Below are 17,626 nucleotides of genomic sequence, written 5' to 3' on the forward strand. Positions count from 1 at the left end.
AATCAAAGCAAAAAACTAAGCGGAGCTGGTATGGGATGCCTTGGTGCATGTCTTGTGTTGCTCCTAGAAAGCTCATTCATCTGACGGGGAGTGGAAACAGTTAAACTATAGAGCTCGCCACCAAGCCACCCCCAAGCTTTCTCTTGTCCTCCTCCTGGTGCCCCAAGGTCGAGCCGCAAAACCTCAAAGCTGAGCAGCTTCGTCTCCTGAACCACGTCAAGACCCCCAGCTCGGCACTCCACTCCCGCAGCCGCCCAGCGCCTGCAGCCCAGAGCCGCTCTCCACCCTGCTCATCAGCCAGCGGAACAAAAGCAAAAATCACTAAAGAATGTCTGAATGGCAGTCTTTTTTTTTTTTTATGCACTACCAAAGCACAAGGCCAAATTCAAATAGGAAAGAGTGCGGAAACCCACGTCCCTATGGCACCAGAGTGGGTGGAAACTCAGAGCTGCGGATTCCTGCTGCATGCCTATCCAGGATTGCTGCGCTGGCATCTGTGGTCTGTGCTGGCAAGTCCTGCTCAGAGCCCACACAGGACTGGGGGGAAAGCCCCTACTTCCAAGCATATCCTCGCCCCAGACACAAGCTCTGCCAGATCGTTCTCCCCTATGCGCATGGACACACAAGGTGTTTCCTCCTGCACATCGGCCTCGTGCTAGACTCTCACCTCCATCTTTCCCGCTTGGATTGAGCCCCAGGGACACAGCTGCCAGTGCTGGACCTGCACGGCAGCACTCTAAACAAATTGCAGAGGTAGGTCATTTCCCTTGCAAACCTGTCCTTGCAGAGTCTTGGCCTGCTTAGTGGCTTCCCCCACAATTCTCATTTGCTTGAGTTTGCCAAATGAGCGGGTGTTTGCTCCTTACATTTGTACTCCAGGAAAAACCCTCCACACGGCTGTTTTAAGTGCCAAAAGATGACCCCCTCCCACAAGTCAGCATCCCTCTTCCATTTACTATGGAGCAGGAAGGGCTACAGAGCAGAAACTCACCGATCTTGAGAGGTTCCACTGACGTTTGCACCTTCCCACAGCATCTCCACTCTTGCAAAGGTGCAACCACACATCCAGCTCCAAGCACCAGCGAAGGAGTAAGTCAGCACATATCTTCATGCAAAACATCAGCTGCACCAGCGTGAAGACATGAGTCAGTTCCTACCTTCATGCAAGACTCCCACAGACTCACTGGAAAGAGTGCCCTGACACCAGGATATGGAAACTTGTTCCTACCTTTCCTCCTTCTCCAGGAGGGCCAGGAAAGAAATCCAGAGCTGAATTAAATGGGCAGAGAGATAGATCCTCTTAGGGATGATGCACATTTCCGGCTCTGGAGATGCAATCCTCAGCACTGCAGTACACGTCACATACTGGCCAGAAAGGAGCTCAACAAATCACCAAGGCCAATATGGGCTGGAAAGCAAAATCCAGTGGTTCAGCACTCATCCTTCGGAGGCAGGTCTGCTGCCCTTCCAGCTGGCCCTGGAATAACCAACTTCGAGATTTGCCCTACGGTCCCTTTCCAGGAGCAAATGCCTCGAACACAGCACCTTAATTGCCTTCTTCCTTCCCAGCTTTCGAGTCTAAAGGCAGGTTGCAAGACAGCTGAGCTTGCTACAAGCAAACACAAGCAAGAAGGCCAACAGCATCCCAGCTTATATCAGGAAGAGTGTAGGCAGCAGGAGCAGGGATGTGATCATTCCCTTGTACTCAGCGCTGGTGAGGCCGCACCTCCATCACTGTGTTCAGTTTTGGGCCCCTCACTACAAGAAAGACATGGAGGTGCTGGAACATGTCCAAAGAAGGGCAACAAAGCTGCTGAAGGGTCTGGAGCACAGACCTTCCAAGGAGCAGCTGAGGCAGCTGGGGTTATTTAGAGTGGAGAAGAGGGAACTCGGGGAGAGCTTATCCCTCTCTAGAGCTCCTTGAAAGGAAGTTGTAGGGAGGTGGGGGGTCCATCTCTTCTCCAGAATTACTATGGCTAGGACAAGAGGAAATGGCCTCAAGTAGTGCCAGGGGAGGATCAGTTAAAATCTTAGGAAGAATTTCTACAAGGAAAGAGCAGTCAAGCATTGGAACAGGCTGCCCAGGCACATGATGGAGTCACAGTTCTTGGCAGTGTTCAAGACAAGTGTAGATGAGGTATTTAGGGACACGGTTTAGCAGGCATGGTGTTGAACGGTTTATGGCTGAACTCGGTGATCTAAAAAGGTGTTTTCTAACCAAAATGATTTTGTGATTATAAAGTCTCTGCTGTCCCCCAAAGACACATGCTGGCAGCGAGGGCCACATTCCCTGGCCTTCATAGGAGCTGTCACGATGGCTCCTCATTTCCAGCCAACAACCCCTGCTTTGGTGCTCACATTAACTCAGTCCTTGGCATGGCACCCAGGTCCCTTCTACAGAAGGGCAGCCTTTGCAGAGCTTTTCAATACTGCAAGTTGAGCAGGTCTCCTTTACCTGGGGCCCAGGACAGCCCATCCCCATCCCCATGCAGCAAATCTGCATGCCACGAGCACAGTACAACTCTTCCTATGGGTGAGCTCAAACCCTCTGAACATTCCCCTCTGTTCTGGCAAGGATCACCCACATGCTGCCCTTCCCACAGCATCTGATGCTTTGGGAGATGCTCAGATCTGTGCATTCCAAGTATGGAGGCTGACTCCACATCTCTATCCTGCCCACAACGCAGCACCAAGGAGCCTGGTGCACTTAGAGTGGAGCCATGCCCTGGAGAGCTCTGGAGGTCCATATTGACTGCCAGCTTACGGGACACTACACAACAGCCTTCCGACCTCCTGCTGGTCTGGGAAAAACTCTGCTGCTAGCACAGAAACCTGTCTTGAACAGACGTTTAGCTGTAAATGAGCTCTTCAGCACCAAGCCACAAGCTACCACTGAAATAATTCGGTCAAAATTACCAGCCAGGTCTTCGGCCTTCTCTTTCCAGGCAAAGCCCAAAGCATCAGGCATCAAAATCTCTGCTGGGGAAAGGACCCTTGGGAAGGATGTTCTGACTTGATGTAGTCATCTCTTCCTGTTGGTTCTCTCCATGCTTAAACCTTGCATCAGCTTTGCTGGGCCCACAGACTTGCCATGAAACTTGAGGCATGACAGGCTTTTCTCCTTCTCCTCCGCCACAAGTTCTGGAGATCGGTGCTGACCTAAGTACCCCAGCAGTTTCACGCACTGCAGGGACACCCACGCGCACCCCACCAGAGCCCCTGCTCCATCCTGCGATCCCCATGTTTACCAGCATCTGATATCAGGCAGTCTGTTGCCAGCAAGCCACACTGCTCCCCTGACCTCTTCTGAGCATGGCAGCACACATGCAGGTTCCTACAGGATTGTTGGAGCACCTTTGCTTAGTACCTTTGCCTTCGGAATAGTTATGGGGCAGTGCCATCGGATCTGCCCACAGTCTCCCCCTTGCACCAGGCTGAACGACGCCTGTGAATGCTCTGCAGGCTCTCCAGCAGGGGAGGGCCCAGGGAACATCTGCAGCATCTCTCTCCCATTATGGGACTCCTTGGATGACACGTGTTTTTCATTTCGCCCAAAATATACTATTTGGCTGGAATCTCACAGACTTGACCCGAAGGAAAGAAAATTGCATTGGGTTTGGAAAGACAGATCAGATTTCTTTCTTTCCACCCAGAGCCTCCCCCTGGTTTTAAAGGCTGTCTCCTTCAGAAAAGGCTTTTCTGTGGGGAACCAGAGCTGTGCAAAAAAATAACCCTTTGCAAATCAAGGTACGCTGCTTTTGGGAATGTGGAGGGCTGCTAAGGGCCACAAATGAAGCAGTGTCCAGGATAAAATTCATCCGTAGAGCGTCTGTAGAGCACTCACCCCAAGATCACAAAAGCCCAAGAGTCCCTAGACTATGACATTAATCCAGCTGGTGTTGGTGAGCATGCAGCAGACCTCGTGGCACACACCTCCCCAAAGCACGGCCATGCCTGGCTTCACGGACTCGGAGAAAGCGGCCTCAGCATCTCCTCCCCTCCCACCCTCCGCACTTGCAGACAAGTTAAGGTCTGGTTAAGGCGGCAAGGAGGAAATGCCACAACATCCCACTGTGCGCAAGAATTGCGCTCATTCGCTAAAGACTAGCACTCCGATCATGCAATAGGGAAGGCACAAGATGCTCTCAGCCTCCAAAAGCAAAATGTGGACACAGAGCAGCCTCACTAGCAGGCAGCAGCCAGGCAGCAGCGGACACCAGAGCCAGCACTTCATGCAGGTGCTCAGCAACCCTGCGGCAGGCTGTTTCCAAGGACATGACAGCTCAAGGTGATCGCTCTCAGTGGTTGCAAAAAACATCTGCTTATCGTTGCAGTGGCCACTGGTAAGCCCCAGGACAGGGACTGAAAAAAACAGCCTGCTCTCATCACTGCTTGTCTTTGTTCTTTTCTCCCTATCCTCACACAGGGCTCAGTTAGCAAGATTCATAGCTGGTCCCCAACTCGGGACTCCTCACCTGCTGTGGCTGAGAAGGCAGCCTAAAGATGTCTCACTGCTAGGCAGGAACGGGACTCGCTCATCCCCATCACTTCACTGCCCCAGGGCCCACGAGCAAAAACTGCTGCTCCAGGGGAAGCACGAGCGAAGGCCACCCCACCTCTCGCCCCGCAAGACCGCTCTTCCGTGACTGACCTCACCATGCAAAAGGCTTTTGCTCCCATTTCCCAAGGGACTTCCAAGCCCAAACTCAGTTTGTTCCCCATGACCACCCCAAAGCTTGTCTCAGCTCATCCACCCCACAAGAGCCCAGGGTTTTGCATTTCCCTCATAGCTCACGGCATAACAGCTATATCTCCACGCACTACAAGGTCAACCTACTCTCTCTTCAACACAATCCATCAACAGGATGAAACGAGTAAGGGGAACCACATGTCCAAATCCAACCACCTGTTGAGTCTGCCTTGCACACAGCAAGTGCAGCCGGTCCACATAGAGCACCCCACATCGTGCAAAGCCAAACAGGCTGAAAGCCTCGTCTTGAAACAGCTTTGAATCTACACATCATGCCATATTGGCTGCAGGCAAGGTATTCTTCCTTTTTTTAATCCTTATTTAACAGAAGCACTTTAGTACCTCATTAATCCTGACAGCATAATCCCAAGTTGATTAGTCAAGTTAAGTGTCTGCCTTCAAAGGAGAGGGAAGCAAGTGATGGTTTTCCCTCGCCCGGATGCATGACAGGCTACAGCTAACACCTTGGCAACTGCAAGACCACAGTCACAGGCCAAAGGACTGGCAGATGGAGGAATCCTGGGGCAGAGCACGGATCGCTCCGTCGTGCCGCGTGACAGTCTCTAGAAAGAGCTTTTGCAAAATTTTGCTTCAGTTGGGCAGCATGAGCTCTGTGGAAGCCGAGCCAGATGCTGGCAGCAGGTACGGTGTGGAGATGTGGTCCAGCCTAAACACCAGCCCGGGAAGAGTGCAGAGCTCTGGATGACACTCCAGAGCCCCAAATTAGTACCAGCTTGGGACTGGCCTGGCCTAAGAAGCTGCAAAGTGGCCAAAACCCTGACGCACAAGGCTTGGATGAGGGAGACTGCTAACAAACCTCTTTGATGCAGCCACAACAGCAGCAGGATGAAAATTCAAACGGATGGCAGCACTCTTTCCCCTCACATCATTTCCTATCTAACTCTGGGCATTTGGACCACAAGGAGCAGAAGTTGTTTTTGCACAAGCTCAGCAGGGCCAGGCCCTTGCTGTCAGCTCCTCACCTGCTCCAGGAATGATGCTCCCAACTGCAGACCACCAGCGCCTGGGCAGCAGGCCCCAGGAGGAAAGCCGTGCCACAGCCTGCAATTAGTCTCCCACTTTGATTTCCCTCTCAAACGGCCTCATTTGGCTAATGAGCAGGCTGCCGGTAATTGCCTGGAAAGTTGTGCTCTTCTTCCTACCATGATATCCGCAGGCACATGGGTACAGAGGGGCTGGGGCACGGAGGATGATGTGAAGATCTTGCAGGTGAGCACAGAGGATGCAAAAAAAACGATTAGCATCACCATGAATCCAGCCCCAGAGCCAGATGCCAGGCAGGCAGGAGGAAACCAAGCTACATCATGCCAGCGCTTGCTCCAAGATCTGCACCCACATAGGCAGCGGACCAGGCTTGGCCCAATGCCTCACCAAGACCGGTTATAGAGGGTCTATGTCATCTGCTGGGGCAGCACGGCCATCACCCCTCTGCCACGTAGCTACTGGGCGCTTACCCAAGCAGGTCACGGTCTTGACTGTCCCATTGCTCTCCCAGCCACCAACCAAGCACAGAAGACCACACTTGGGTCCCACATGCCTCAATGGAGGGTCCCCGTGTGCCCCCTCTAGCTGATGAGCTAGAGGCAGGCGTTAGGGAAACTATGGCCCAGCAAGCCTGATGGAAAAAAAAAGCCACTGAACCCATGGTCTGCGGACCCCATCCCTACAGCACCCATCCTGCTAAGGCGAAGGACCAGTGACCTGGAAGGGCCTGGAGACCTGGAGTAGCTGAGAGAAAGTGGTATGTTTCAGTGTGTAACCTCTGTAGGGCACAGGAGCACAGTGGGGTGATAAAACTGGTTTATCTGCTAACTAAAGGCACACTGGAGATAAAGACCCAAGTCACGCGTTCGCTCCATGACCCAGCCTTGCCATAGTGCTTCCTGGAACACTGGGACATTTGGGAGAGCTGGCCATCTCCAGCGCCTGCCACTCCTCAGTCAGGGACATGCACTTCTGGGAAAAGCATCGCACTCCATCCAAGGAGAGGCTGCGTACATGGGAGGACGTGGATGAGGAACACCTGAGTCTTGCAGCCTCAAGCTCCTGCAGCCCCAGGAACGGAGCCAGTAAAGAGCCGCTCGCTCCGACGCATCCGTTCCAGCCCCCCCCACAAACATCCCGGAGGCCATGGCCCTACAGCAGCCTGGGAGAGGGGCTGGTTCGAAGTCCCTGAGGCTGCCAGGCACAGCATTCCCAGGATGCTGAATCATCCCAGGCTTCCCTGCCTGGACCCTCGCAGGGATTCGCAGCTCTTGCCCTGCACTAGCCCTTTGGCTTTGACCCACCAGGCAATGGGCAGAAGGTGGCAGGGAAGCAGAATAAAATCATTCATTAACCGTTTCGGTCAGCGCTTGGGCACTCCAAGAGAAAAGTGGGAGCTGCTGCAACAGGACTACAGCTTCTCCAGCAGAAACTCTCTCTTCCCAGCCTGCTCTTGCAGTACCTTCCGGCCCCCTTTCCCTTTTCCCCAGGCAAGCCCAAGAGGAAAGTTTTCTGGCCGTGCTGCTCCAATCCCCGGAAAAATAATCCCTGCCATCCATTCAGCCCCATAACAATCCTCTGGCGAGCTGCCAGCAGAGCACGGAAGGGCCCACGCTTCCCGAGCCAGGGCGGCTTCAATTCACCAGCAAAAACAAAAAGGGCACTTCCTACCCAAGCAGGAGCTTGCGAGACCAGCGAACAACCGAGCAAAACACCTTCCAGGGCCCTTCCTGCCTTCATCTATTCTTCCTCGGCCGCAGGTGTGAGGTTTCTTATCCAGGCAGCATCTGGGCAACTTCCGATGGGGAAGAAAGACGCGGCTTTTCTTCCGGCACCCTTCAGCCTCGGACGATGAGGTGGAAAAAACAACACATGGTGGGGGAGGGAATGCTAAAACTCCATGGTCACCCAAGCAGCCCTGGGTTGCAACTGCACAGGCTCCCCCGTGCAAATAAACGTGGGAGGGAGCCCAGCTGAGAGCTGTCTCCAAATGGCAAAGACCAAGCAAACTCATGGCACATAACCCCAGGAAAAGGACATTGGGAGGGAAGTGCATCACGGCCTGGTAACATCCAGAGGTGGCCTCAAGGGAGAGTTAAAGCAGATGAGTGTGGTGGGATGCCCTCACCTGCACAGCTGGCCATGCATGCAGGGACCTCTCCTCCCTTCCTTGGGGGTGCGCTCAGGAGGGCTGGGGTGCTTGGGGCCTGCGCACGTCCCGAGCGCCTACAAACCTCCCCTCTCCTACCAGGCACAGGGAAGGTTTTCTTCCACCCTGCGCTTCCAGCGCTCTCCTTGTCCAGAGCAAAGCCTGACCCAAGATCATGGCTGTTCCCATCCACTGGGACAGGACGCTCCTCGTTCCCAGCTCAGTATCTTTCAAAAACAGGAGTTTTTTTTTTATTTTTATTAAAAAAAAAAAAAGAAAAAAAAAAAAGAGAGAGAGAGAGCTCTTGGGTTCTTTTGCCTTTGCAAAAATCATTTTTAACGATTTAAAATAAGCAAGCCAATTCCGGCTTCAAAAATGCCCTGTTAAGCTTCTAACAGCGTTTTATCAGAGAAATTATTGCGTTCCCAGATATTTCGGGGGCTGCGATTTAAGCTTTTTACGGCTTCTTTCCGTAGAGCCCTGACATTTAACGCAATATTTAGAGAGCTGACCACACTTCCAATGGGCAGGCGAGACTTGCTCCAAACAAAGACCTTATCTCGCTACTTAATTAGCGGCTAAGTGCGTCACTGGTTTGTCCCTGAAAAAAAAAAAAAAAAAGGGGACTTGGCTATCTGCGAAGAAGCAGGGGGTAGGTGTCCAAAAGAGCATTTGCACCACTCCCAGCAGGGAGTATTTCAGGGGGACACTTGCATGTGGGGGATCCAACCGGCCACTTCTCTGAGCTGGCTCCTTCAGGCAACCCAAACAGACATTTCTTTGAGCTGGCATTAGGTGGTACCTCCAACCAACCTAACCTGCCCCAAACAACCTAACTAGATGTTTCTCTGAGCTGGCATCAGGTTGCACCTCCAATTGCTGTGACCAGAAAGGCAGGACCTTGCAGGACTTTGCAAATGTCTCTTTGTCTTGCAGAAAGGAGATGATGGGGACAGTGGGGCAAAGCTGCAGAAGGCAAAGGCAAGGTCTTCAAGAGTTCCAAAAGGAGACAGGACTGTCCCATCTCACCAGGCACCAGGGCAAAGAAGCCACAAACGGTAGTGTAATGAAAGACAGAACAGTTGCCAGGGGACGAGAGGAGATTTTCTCAACTGTTGCATGGCACAACTACATTTTTACTGCAAGGTGCTCCTTGAAAATCCCAGCCTTACAGTGCTTTGGTTTTCTGGAAATTCATTTGTTGTTTATTAGCTTTTGGTCCGTGGCTACAGCATGCAGGATGACAAAGCCCACAACCTGCATTTGTGTAGGGCAAAGAGGATCCATCTCCCCAGAGGCCTTTACAGTCCCACCGGGCTATCGGAGGGGGCTCCCTCCCTGCACCTCACAGTCCTCCTGCCAGCCAAATGCCAACATTCACCGCTCAAAGTCATCTGCTCCATGACTAATGTATGTTTTAAGCTCTTCAGAGATCCTTTCCTCTTGGAACAACACATGAATGAGACTGGGAGAAGACGGGAAGCCAGGAAATCAGGACCACACAGTGCTGTGCTGAAAATGCAACCGAGACAAACGCTCCCCCGAAAACAGAAACAAAACAAGGCAGAAAAGGTAAGAGATGTGAAAACAACACCCAGCCTCAGAGGGACAAGGGTCCATCAGCTGAATGGAGAGGACAGCTAGAAGATCTCCCATTCTGGAAGATGGGCCTGCCATCCTAGGCCATTTCTTAACAGGGAGAAATGCGGAGATGGTGGAGAAGGGGAAGCAGCGGCTCTGGAGCAGCTTCCACTCCACAGGACGACAGCCAGACAGATGGGGTGTGAGCAACAGACATGTCCGGTCCCTTAATTGCTTTGCCAATAAGGCTTGCTGGCTAACTGCACCTATTTGTTTAGTGCATCAATTTGCTGACGTTTTCTCCTTCTGTGCATTCAGGGCAACCTCGAATGGATGCATCCCCATTCATAGGAGCCCAGAAGGACTCAAAAAACAGATTCCCCACTCTTTGCTCTCGAAGGCGATCAGAGGCCACGTATGAACACGCTGCACCACACCCGCTCTCTTGTCCCTTGACGACAAGACAACAGGGCCCTGCTCTTGGCTCCCACAAGTTCACTGCACTTTAAGCTGGGCATTGTATACAAAACTAGGTGAATGAAGACACTGAATGCAGCAACTTCGGTTTCCTGCTTTGAGGCTGCCACAAGAACAGAGATGACAGCCAGGCTGCCTCCACATATGTGGGCGGGCTTTCAGGAGCAAACTACGCCACTACTTTACATTTTTTTCTGCAGCTGGGACTCTGGTCAAGACTCCTTCAGAGCCCACAGGCATGCGGGGATGGCCCAAGTTACACAAGGGAAAAACTCCCTTTTTCCCCGGTTTCCCCAGGGCTTTCTGAGCTGCCTTGGGGCGGCAGGCGCATGGCCCTGCCGCGTGGCCGGGCATTGTGCAAGGCCGCATACAGGAAGGGGCCCTGGGCACAGCAGCGGTTTCAGAGCCGCAGCCACCCTGCCCAGGGCCAAGGGAAGAAGCCCCAAGAGCCATGAGAATGAGCAGCCCGGGGCACTGCACGTCCTCAGTGCCGCTGAATGCACCCAGGCTCAGCCCCTGCCCAGCTGGCCCTTAAGAAACACGAAGGTGGCCCAGAGGAGCTTTGGTACACATGGGCCATTGCTGCTCTTCTCCACCTAGGAGCAAGGCAGAGCAGCCAGGACCTCCCGAAGTGGCAACCCCAGGAACAGCAACAGATCCAGCCCAACGCACAGCAAGGAGGAAGGAAACAGGGTGTTTGCTCAGCACTGAGCAAATACAACTGCTGCATCGAGCCATGAGGCTCAAGAAGCCAAGGATAAGAAAGCAAGATCACTCACAGGGAAGACACTCGCAAAATATGAAGACCCCAGGCTGGGCAGACCAAGAAAGAGCCCCCATATCCCATAGGAGGGCTGCATGGGATTTGAGGGACTTGCTCCCAGTCCCTGTGAGTTCCTGGGCTGCCCATACCAGATCCTTGCATGGCAGGGGTGTCACTTAAGCTGGCAAATGCAGTGCCACTTAAAGAAGAGAAAAACATGCCGAGGTTCATCCTTTGGGGGAAGGCGGAAGAGGAGGAGGGTTTAGGGCTAGGACCACAGTTACGGGAGGAATACTACAACAACCCGCACGCAGGCTTTCCCACTCGCTGCTGACAGGAGATGCAGGTGTTTACAAGCCAGCAAAGCTATTCTGGGAGCTTTTCTTTTCTTTGTTTTCTTCCAGGAAACAAGGAACTTGTGCTTCATTTCTGACTCTCGACCACCAGAAATAGCAACCCTCAGTTTTTTCCCTCCATCCCTGCTGGCCACGTCTGGCCTCGCCAAGGCCATGGAGGCTACAGGGTGGGCACAAGGGACCAGGAAGGTGCAGCCAGGATTCCCAGCCATGCCCAGTGTGCTTGAGAGGAGCCCACCTTTGCATTTGAGCACACATTTGCAGCTGGAGAAGCTCAGACTCAAACTTGTCCTGGCGATGAGCTCTGTCCCGCCTGCCTGCACGGAGGCTGAAGCGTCAGCATCTATTTCTGGGCTTCCGAAAAGGAAGTTTCTGAATGAAGTCATCCTGCCAACTGCATCGGGAACGGGGAGGTCGCCCTCCTCCCTGCACTCCGGATGAGGCTGTTTCCACTGTTAGCTGCCTCCGCCCCACCCCGGGCTCCTGGAGGACCGCAAGTGCCTTCAAAAAGCACTTTCAGCCTCTGTTTTCCCGCGATGTGCGTGGCACTAGCAGCTCTGCAGAGCGGGCACCATGCCAGGGACCCCTCGGAGGGGAACGGACTATTGCGGGTCCCAAGGGAGGGGTGGCAGCGGCACCCAGCTGAGCTGCTGACATTACCCTGGCAGAGCAAACTCAGGTGATCCGGCTAATCCCGGCTCAGGTGATCCGGCTAATCCCGGCTCAGCCTAAGGGCTGCAAGATCCCATTCACTCCCCACCATTCCCCACTCCCAAGAAGCACCTCTAGCCCAGGAGCTGGGCTGCAGTAGGAAGCTCCAAAGGCTCCCAGCCCTTGGAAACATCCAAGGGTGCAGGGGAAGCCCAGCCCAGCCAGCAGGTCATCGCCTCTCTGGGAAAAGCTGCTCTGTGCCGCAGCATCCCTGGGGCTTGGCTGCTGCTCCCAAAGGCTCTGCCACAGGCTGGGCTTTAATGTCACCCTCCCAGCAGTCCCAGCAGGGCTCAGAGAGCAACTTTCCCAGGGACTGCAAAGCAGAGCTTCTCCACCGAGGGGCCTCCAGAGCCCTCCAGAGGGCCCCAAGGCGCCCGGCACAGTGCCCCCTGCCGCAGAAGTGCCCTCCGCGCTTGGCTTTCCGTGAGAAGAGGCAGCCTCGGGCTTGCTGGGGCGGCGGATTAGTCAGCTCCACTTCAGGCTGGTGATTCAGCTGGCCTGCAAACCGGAAACGCAAGCTCCAAGGCAGGCTCTGAGCAGGAAACCTGGAGGCTACGCAGAGGAAACGCTGGCCTGAAGCTTGCACAGAGCCGCTGCCGCCCGCCGCTGCTTCCTGACCCCCGGAAAACCAGGAGAGGAGGGTTTCGCCAGCCCCAAAGCATCCTCCTCTTGGTGCCGCCTCCCCCAGGCACCGTGAGCAGCAAGGCAGCAGGGCTGGACCCACGGCAAACAGGGGGAGCAGCTTTGCTGCGGCGAATCGCCCCAGCGAGCACAGAGCCAGCCGCAGCAAGAGCATGCACCAGTTCTCAGCCCCTTCCTCCCCTCTGAACACTCCCAAGATCCTCCTCCACCTCTATCCCGTGGGGAGAAGCTCAGCAGCTTGGAACCGTGCACTGGGTCAGGGCAGGAGAAGGATTTGGGGATGGTTATTGAGGAGATATTTGGGTGCCTCCGATTTATCGGGGAAGGCCGGCTCAGAGCACCGGGAGGCAGAAGGAGGATTAAGCAGAGCAGGGCTGAGGGGAGGGGAGCGACAAAGGGAAGTAGAAAGAAACTAAAAAAAAAAAAAAAAAACACACACACACAGGACAAAAGCAGGAGGCTGAGTGCTGTATGCATGCACGCAAGCGGCAGCTCGCTCAAGCGCGCTCGGGAAATGAAGCCTCCGAAAGTCACAGCTGGGCCCTCCCTTCCTCTATTTTTAAGCAAGCAGAAGAAGTCGCCCCTATAGCCTGGCTTCCCTGCCAGCAAGTCGCTTGCAAACGCGACGGGGAGGGTTTCGAGAGGCCAACTGCCTCCCTGCCTCATGGGCCGAGAAAGAGAAAAACAAACCCCAAGGCAAACACGCAACCCACACCCGGCGTCTCCCATCCATCTCAGCATCACAACCGGGGATGATGATGATGACGACAACAGAGGGGCTGATGATCAACACACCCTTCTCCCTCTCTTTTTTTTCTTTTTAATCCAAAGTAGGAAAATGATGAACTGAAGGCTTCAAACACAGGTCAAAGCGCAGAACAACAGTACCGAATCATCCCTGCTGTCGCCTGACAGAGCCATTTGTTTGCACACACAGGAGGCGGATGCAGCGTGCTCACCCCTCTTGCCGCGGCGGCTCCGCTCCCAGGCGACCCACGGAGCTGTTATTGCCCCCACGCTGCAGGGCGATAGAACAGCCACCCCCATCCTGCTCAGGACCCGCGGAAGTTGCCTTGCAGCCAGACACGTGACCAAGCCGAGGGCAGCTCCGCAATGGAAAAAGCAATCGGAAAATCCTCTGTGGAATACAGGGCGCGGGTTCACAGCGGGGCTGAGCGGATCGAAGCTTCGCTGTCCGGCCACCACCACAGCAGCCCGGCCGGCATCAGCTCACCCCATGGCCATAGCAGTTCCGCTGGGATGGATGCTCATGCGCCGCAGGGACAGATGCTCGTACACCGCCTTGCTCCACTGTGCCAACAATCTCGTAGGGCTGCTAAAAGGCTCCTTAAGCAAAGTCCCTCTCAGCAACACCATTAGTCTCCGACTGTGAAGAGATAGGGAAGAAATACAGTATCCTCTCTGGCAAAACCAGGCATGTTGCTCCACTTGCTCTACTATTGAAAGCATGCTTAAGATGCAAAGGCCTTTAATAAAAGCGGTCTTTAATTTCTCCAGCAAATGAAGTCATTCTTCCACATGTCCGCCGAGCCCTCGGCGTGCGGGGACCTCGGGCACTCCTGGGCTTGGAATAAGCGCCTGGTGCTGGAGGAGGGGATCTTCATCCTGGCTCCTGCTGCTGCAGCCAAGCACTCTCACAAGTGAAGTTCATGCACGGCTGGAGGTAAAAGGTGCCATCCTCACAGGCAAAGCTGGATGTTGGCCAAAGAGAGACTCTTCTGCCAGGACATCAGCTTGGGCCCTTATGGCCAAGCGGACAAAGCTGCAGAAACCCCGCGAGCTGCGGTTCACAAAGCGAGCGGTGTCTCGGAGAGCAGTCGAACCGAAAGCCACGCCAAACAAGTGGCTTCTGCCAGGACATCGGCTTGGGGCAGAGGGGAGGGAAGGGAGCGATTTCTGCCCCAATTTCAGTGCCTCCTCGGGGTGCTTTGGAGGCGCTGAGCAGCTCATCGAGCCGCAAGCCAGGCGCTTTGATTTGTCAGCGTGGCAGTTGCGACCTCAGCCCAGCCCACAGCCCAAGTGCACAAAAGCCACCGTGTTCGCCGGGGGGAAAAAAACGTTCACTTGAGCTCACACAAGCCCTTGGTTCTCCCTGGGTTGCAGCTGCCTGCTCCGAGGCAGATAACGGTCCTGAGGAAAAGCCTTCCAGGGCTCACAAAGCCCCAGCTCACTTGAGGTTGGCAGAGCAAGAGACATCCTCAAAGCAGCATTTCTTCACACCAGGAGAAAAGAAGAAGCAAGGGGGAGGGCAGGGAAAGACCTAGGAAATCCCACGAACTCCGATTTCAGAGCATCCATTTTCCCATGCAAGCCACTAGCCATCACGGTTCCCCGTCGGGGGATCTCTCACACTCTCAGTGCACAGGGCCAGCACTTGGGCCCGTGCACTCAGCCTCACGACACGGAGCATCTCCGGGAGCAAGAGTAGCAGCGCAGGGACTCTCACCGCCTTCGCCCTCACTCCAGCCTGGCTTGGTGCTCACTTTCAGGCAAAGGCGCTGGGCAGGAGGGGAGCTCCCGCCATGGGGTGCCCGGCGCAGGTACCGAGCTGCAAGCAGCTGCCCCGTATCCCTCTCCAAGCATCTTCCAAGGCTCCACTTCTCCTAAGAAGGAGCACTACCAACCCAGGACTTTAGCACTATTTACTGCTAGGGAAAAGAAAAAAAAAATATATATATATATATATATTTATATTTATCAATCATATTTATATACGATTGAGCTATTTTACTCTATTTTTGGCTTTCAAAAGCCAACACCTTTTGCAACTAGTGATGGCACCTTCCCATAGCGACCAGAGCTCCAACCCAAAGCAGGAGGCTGCAGACGAGGGCATCCAGCACCTAAAAGTGCATAAGGACAAAGCTGAGGAGCCGGCCACCCCACCACGTATACAGGGAGTCGCAACGGGAGTGGACTCAGAACACACGCACTGGCCTCTTGCGACGCCACAAGAAGGTGCCAGGGCTGGGCAGGGAGCAGGTCGGCGACACACAAAGCTGTATGTAAACGCAGAAACGCGGTGCCAGGCACTGCCATAACAGGCAGGTATTAAGCCTTTAAGGGCACCACTGTGCCGTTTTCTGCCTTACCGATCTGGAGAACTTATCTCAGTGATGGCAAAGCTGCAGGCAAGTGCGCTCAGTCTACCAACGCTCCAGCAAAGAGATGCAAGACTCACAGTCTCACATGAGCCCCCCCCAAATACATACAGGAGAAATTCAACCACGCGCTGCTTTTTTTGAGCAGCTCTAAGTGCCACTGTCACCTCAACCCTCACCGTTATATATTCAAAGGCACCCCATGTTTACTTAAGAGCGGTCAAAAAAAAAAAAAAAAAGGGAAAACCAACACTTTGTTGTTGTTTTTGTTGCTCTACTGGCTCCTTCCTCTCCCCGGAAACAGCCATCTCTGAAAGCCCCCGAGTTCCTCACAGCCCTGCTTGCACAACCGGGCTGTGTGGCCAGCCCTGGCCAAGCCAAGGCCGTCGGGCAAGGCTCATCTGCGGGAAGCGGGCGGATGTGGCGGGCAGCGCGGGCTCTCGCTCACTGCGGTGCCAACACTCCTCGTGGGGACCAGGCCAAGCTCTCGAGCCACACGCCCCGCTAACAGTGGCCTGTTGCGACCCGCGTCGATGCCGTCGCAAGTGCCGCTTCCTGCTGCTGCTCGCAGCTTCCTCTGCCCAAGGGCGACGGTGGGAGCGCCACTCACCCGCAGGGTCTCAACGGGGCACCCCGCAGCGGCACGCGAGCCCCGCGCCCGGGCCGGGCTGCCCAGCCCGCACGGGACCCGCCTCCCCGGGGATGCTCAAACGCGGCGGGAGTTGCGGGAAGGGCATGGAGCCGCCGAACAGCCCGCGGGCGCGGAGGGCTCTGCCGACCGCCCCGCGGCGGCAACGCCCGGGCGGGGACGCGGCCGCGGCTGCCCTAGGCGCTGTTCGCAGGGGCGCGAGGCACCCCGGGCGGCGGCCACGAGGTCGAGGGCAGCGCGCGGCCTCCGCCCCGTCCGGGGGAACCCGAGCGCCGAGGTGGGGAGGGGGCGCAAACGGGAGCCAGCGGCGGGACGGGGGGCGGGAAGCGGCACCGAGCGCGGAGGCGGTACCGGGCGCGGGGCTCCCGGCGAGCAGCGCCCCGCCGGGGCAGCCCCGGGGGCATCCCCGCCACCCCCCGCGGCGCTGAGGATGGCGGCGGCACTCGGCCGAGCCGGGAATCAGAGCGGGGGCGGCCTCACCGAGCAGCAGCAGCTTGACCTCGCGCGCCGCCTTCTCGCCGTCCTCGCGCAGGTTCCTGTCGATCATGCGGGAGCGCTCGGCGGCCGCCTTGTCCTCGGCGCTCACAGTGCAGCCCATGGCGGCGGCGGCAGCGGCTCCCTGCCCGCGGCTGCCGGCGGCTCTGCGCTGCGCAGCGCTGCGCGGGGGCGGTGCCGGGGGCGGCGCGGGGCGCGCGCGGGGCGGGGCGGCAGCTGCGCGGGACTCTCTACGCGGGGCGGAAGGCGCCGGGCGGTAGCCGCGTTCCCAGCGCCGACCTCGGGGCCGGCTCCGGGCCCGGCCAGGGAGCGGCGGTTTTGGAGCCCCTCCGCATTCCGCCCGCCGCAGCCCGGAGCCCAGGCGCCGCGGTGACGGGCACGCGCCCGCTCGGAGCTGAGCCGGGACGGCCACTGCACGGCTCGAGCCCAGAGCCGCTGCCCGAGGCCCCGCGCTGCTCTTCCCTCCGGCTGCGCCGCGTGGTTGCCCCAAGTCATACGGAAACCGGACAACGACTCTGCCTCCCTCCCTCCCTCAGCTCCGCACTGCTCGCTGCCCACCGCGGGCCGCGGGGCCAGCAGCGAGCCCGAGAGCCCTGTGTCCCCCCGCCAATGGCTCCCGCACCCCTGGGCTCTGCTGGCCCCTTCCCAGTCCCAGGCCGCGACCATGGCTACGCTGCCCTCTGCAGGCCCGCAGCCGTCAGCTCCTTGGCACGGAGCCCTCCTGAGATGCCGGGGCACCAGGCCAGCTTGTCCCGTTCGCTGGCGGGCCCAAATTAGCACAGTACCCGCATGAGGGGGATGCTGCCTTGCTGCCCACTCCCAGCCCCGCGCCCCGTCCTCACACACAACCCGGTCTCCCGGCGCCAAGCCCCGTCCTTCAGGGCGTTGGTTCCCTTGGAGGCTATGTGGCCCAAGGCTGCCCCAGT

The 17,626-nt window shown here is 56.2% G+C and overlaps 1 protein-coding gene across 2 annotated transcripts in view; it reads right to left on the reverse strand.

Annotated features, from left to right (window-relative positions):
- The window catches only part of GNAI2 (G protein subunit alpha i2), a 37,753-nt gene extending 20,910 nt beyond the window's left edge, over positions 1 to 16,843 (reverse strand). For both annotated transcript variants that reach the window (XM_088528068.1, XM_088528067.1), the window contains exon 1: positions 16,686 to 16,843. In XM_088528068.1, coding sequence (XP_088384194.1) covers positions 16,686 to 16,803 — 118 coding nt within the window. In that variant the 5' untranslated portion in view covers positions 16,804 to 16,843. The remainder of the gene's footprint in view (positions 1 to 16,685) is intronic.
- Positions 16,844 to 17,626: the final 783 nt, after the last annotated feature.

The sequence above is a fragment of the Tinamus guttatus genome, unplaced genomic scaffold, assembly GCF_059628265.1.
Source record: "Tinamus guttatus ecotype Peru unplaced genomic scaffold, ASM5962826v1 Tinamus_guttatus_pri_ptg000300l, whole genome shotgun sequence".
NCBI classification, from domain to species: domain Eukaryota; kingdom Metazoa; phylum Chordata; class Aves; order Tinamiformes; family Tinamidae; genus Tinamus; species Tinamus guttatus.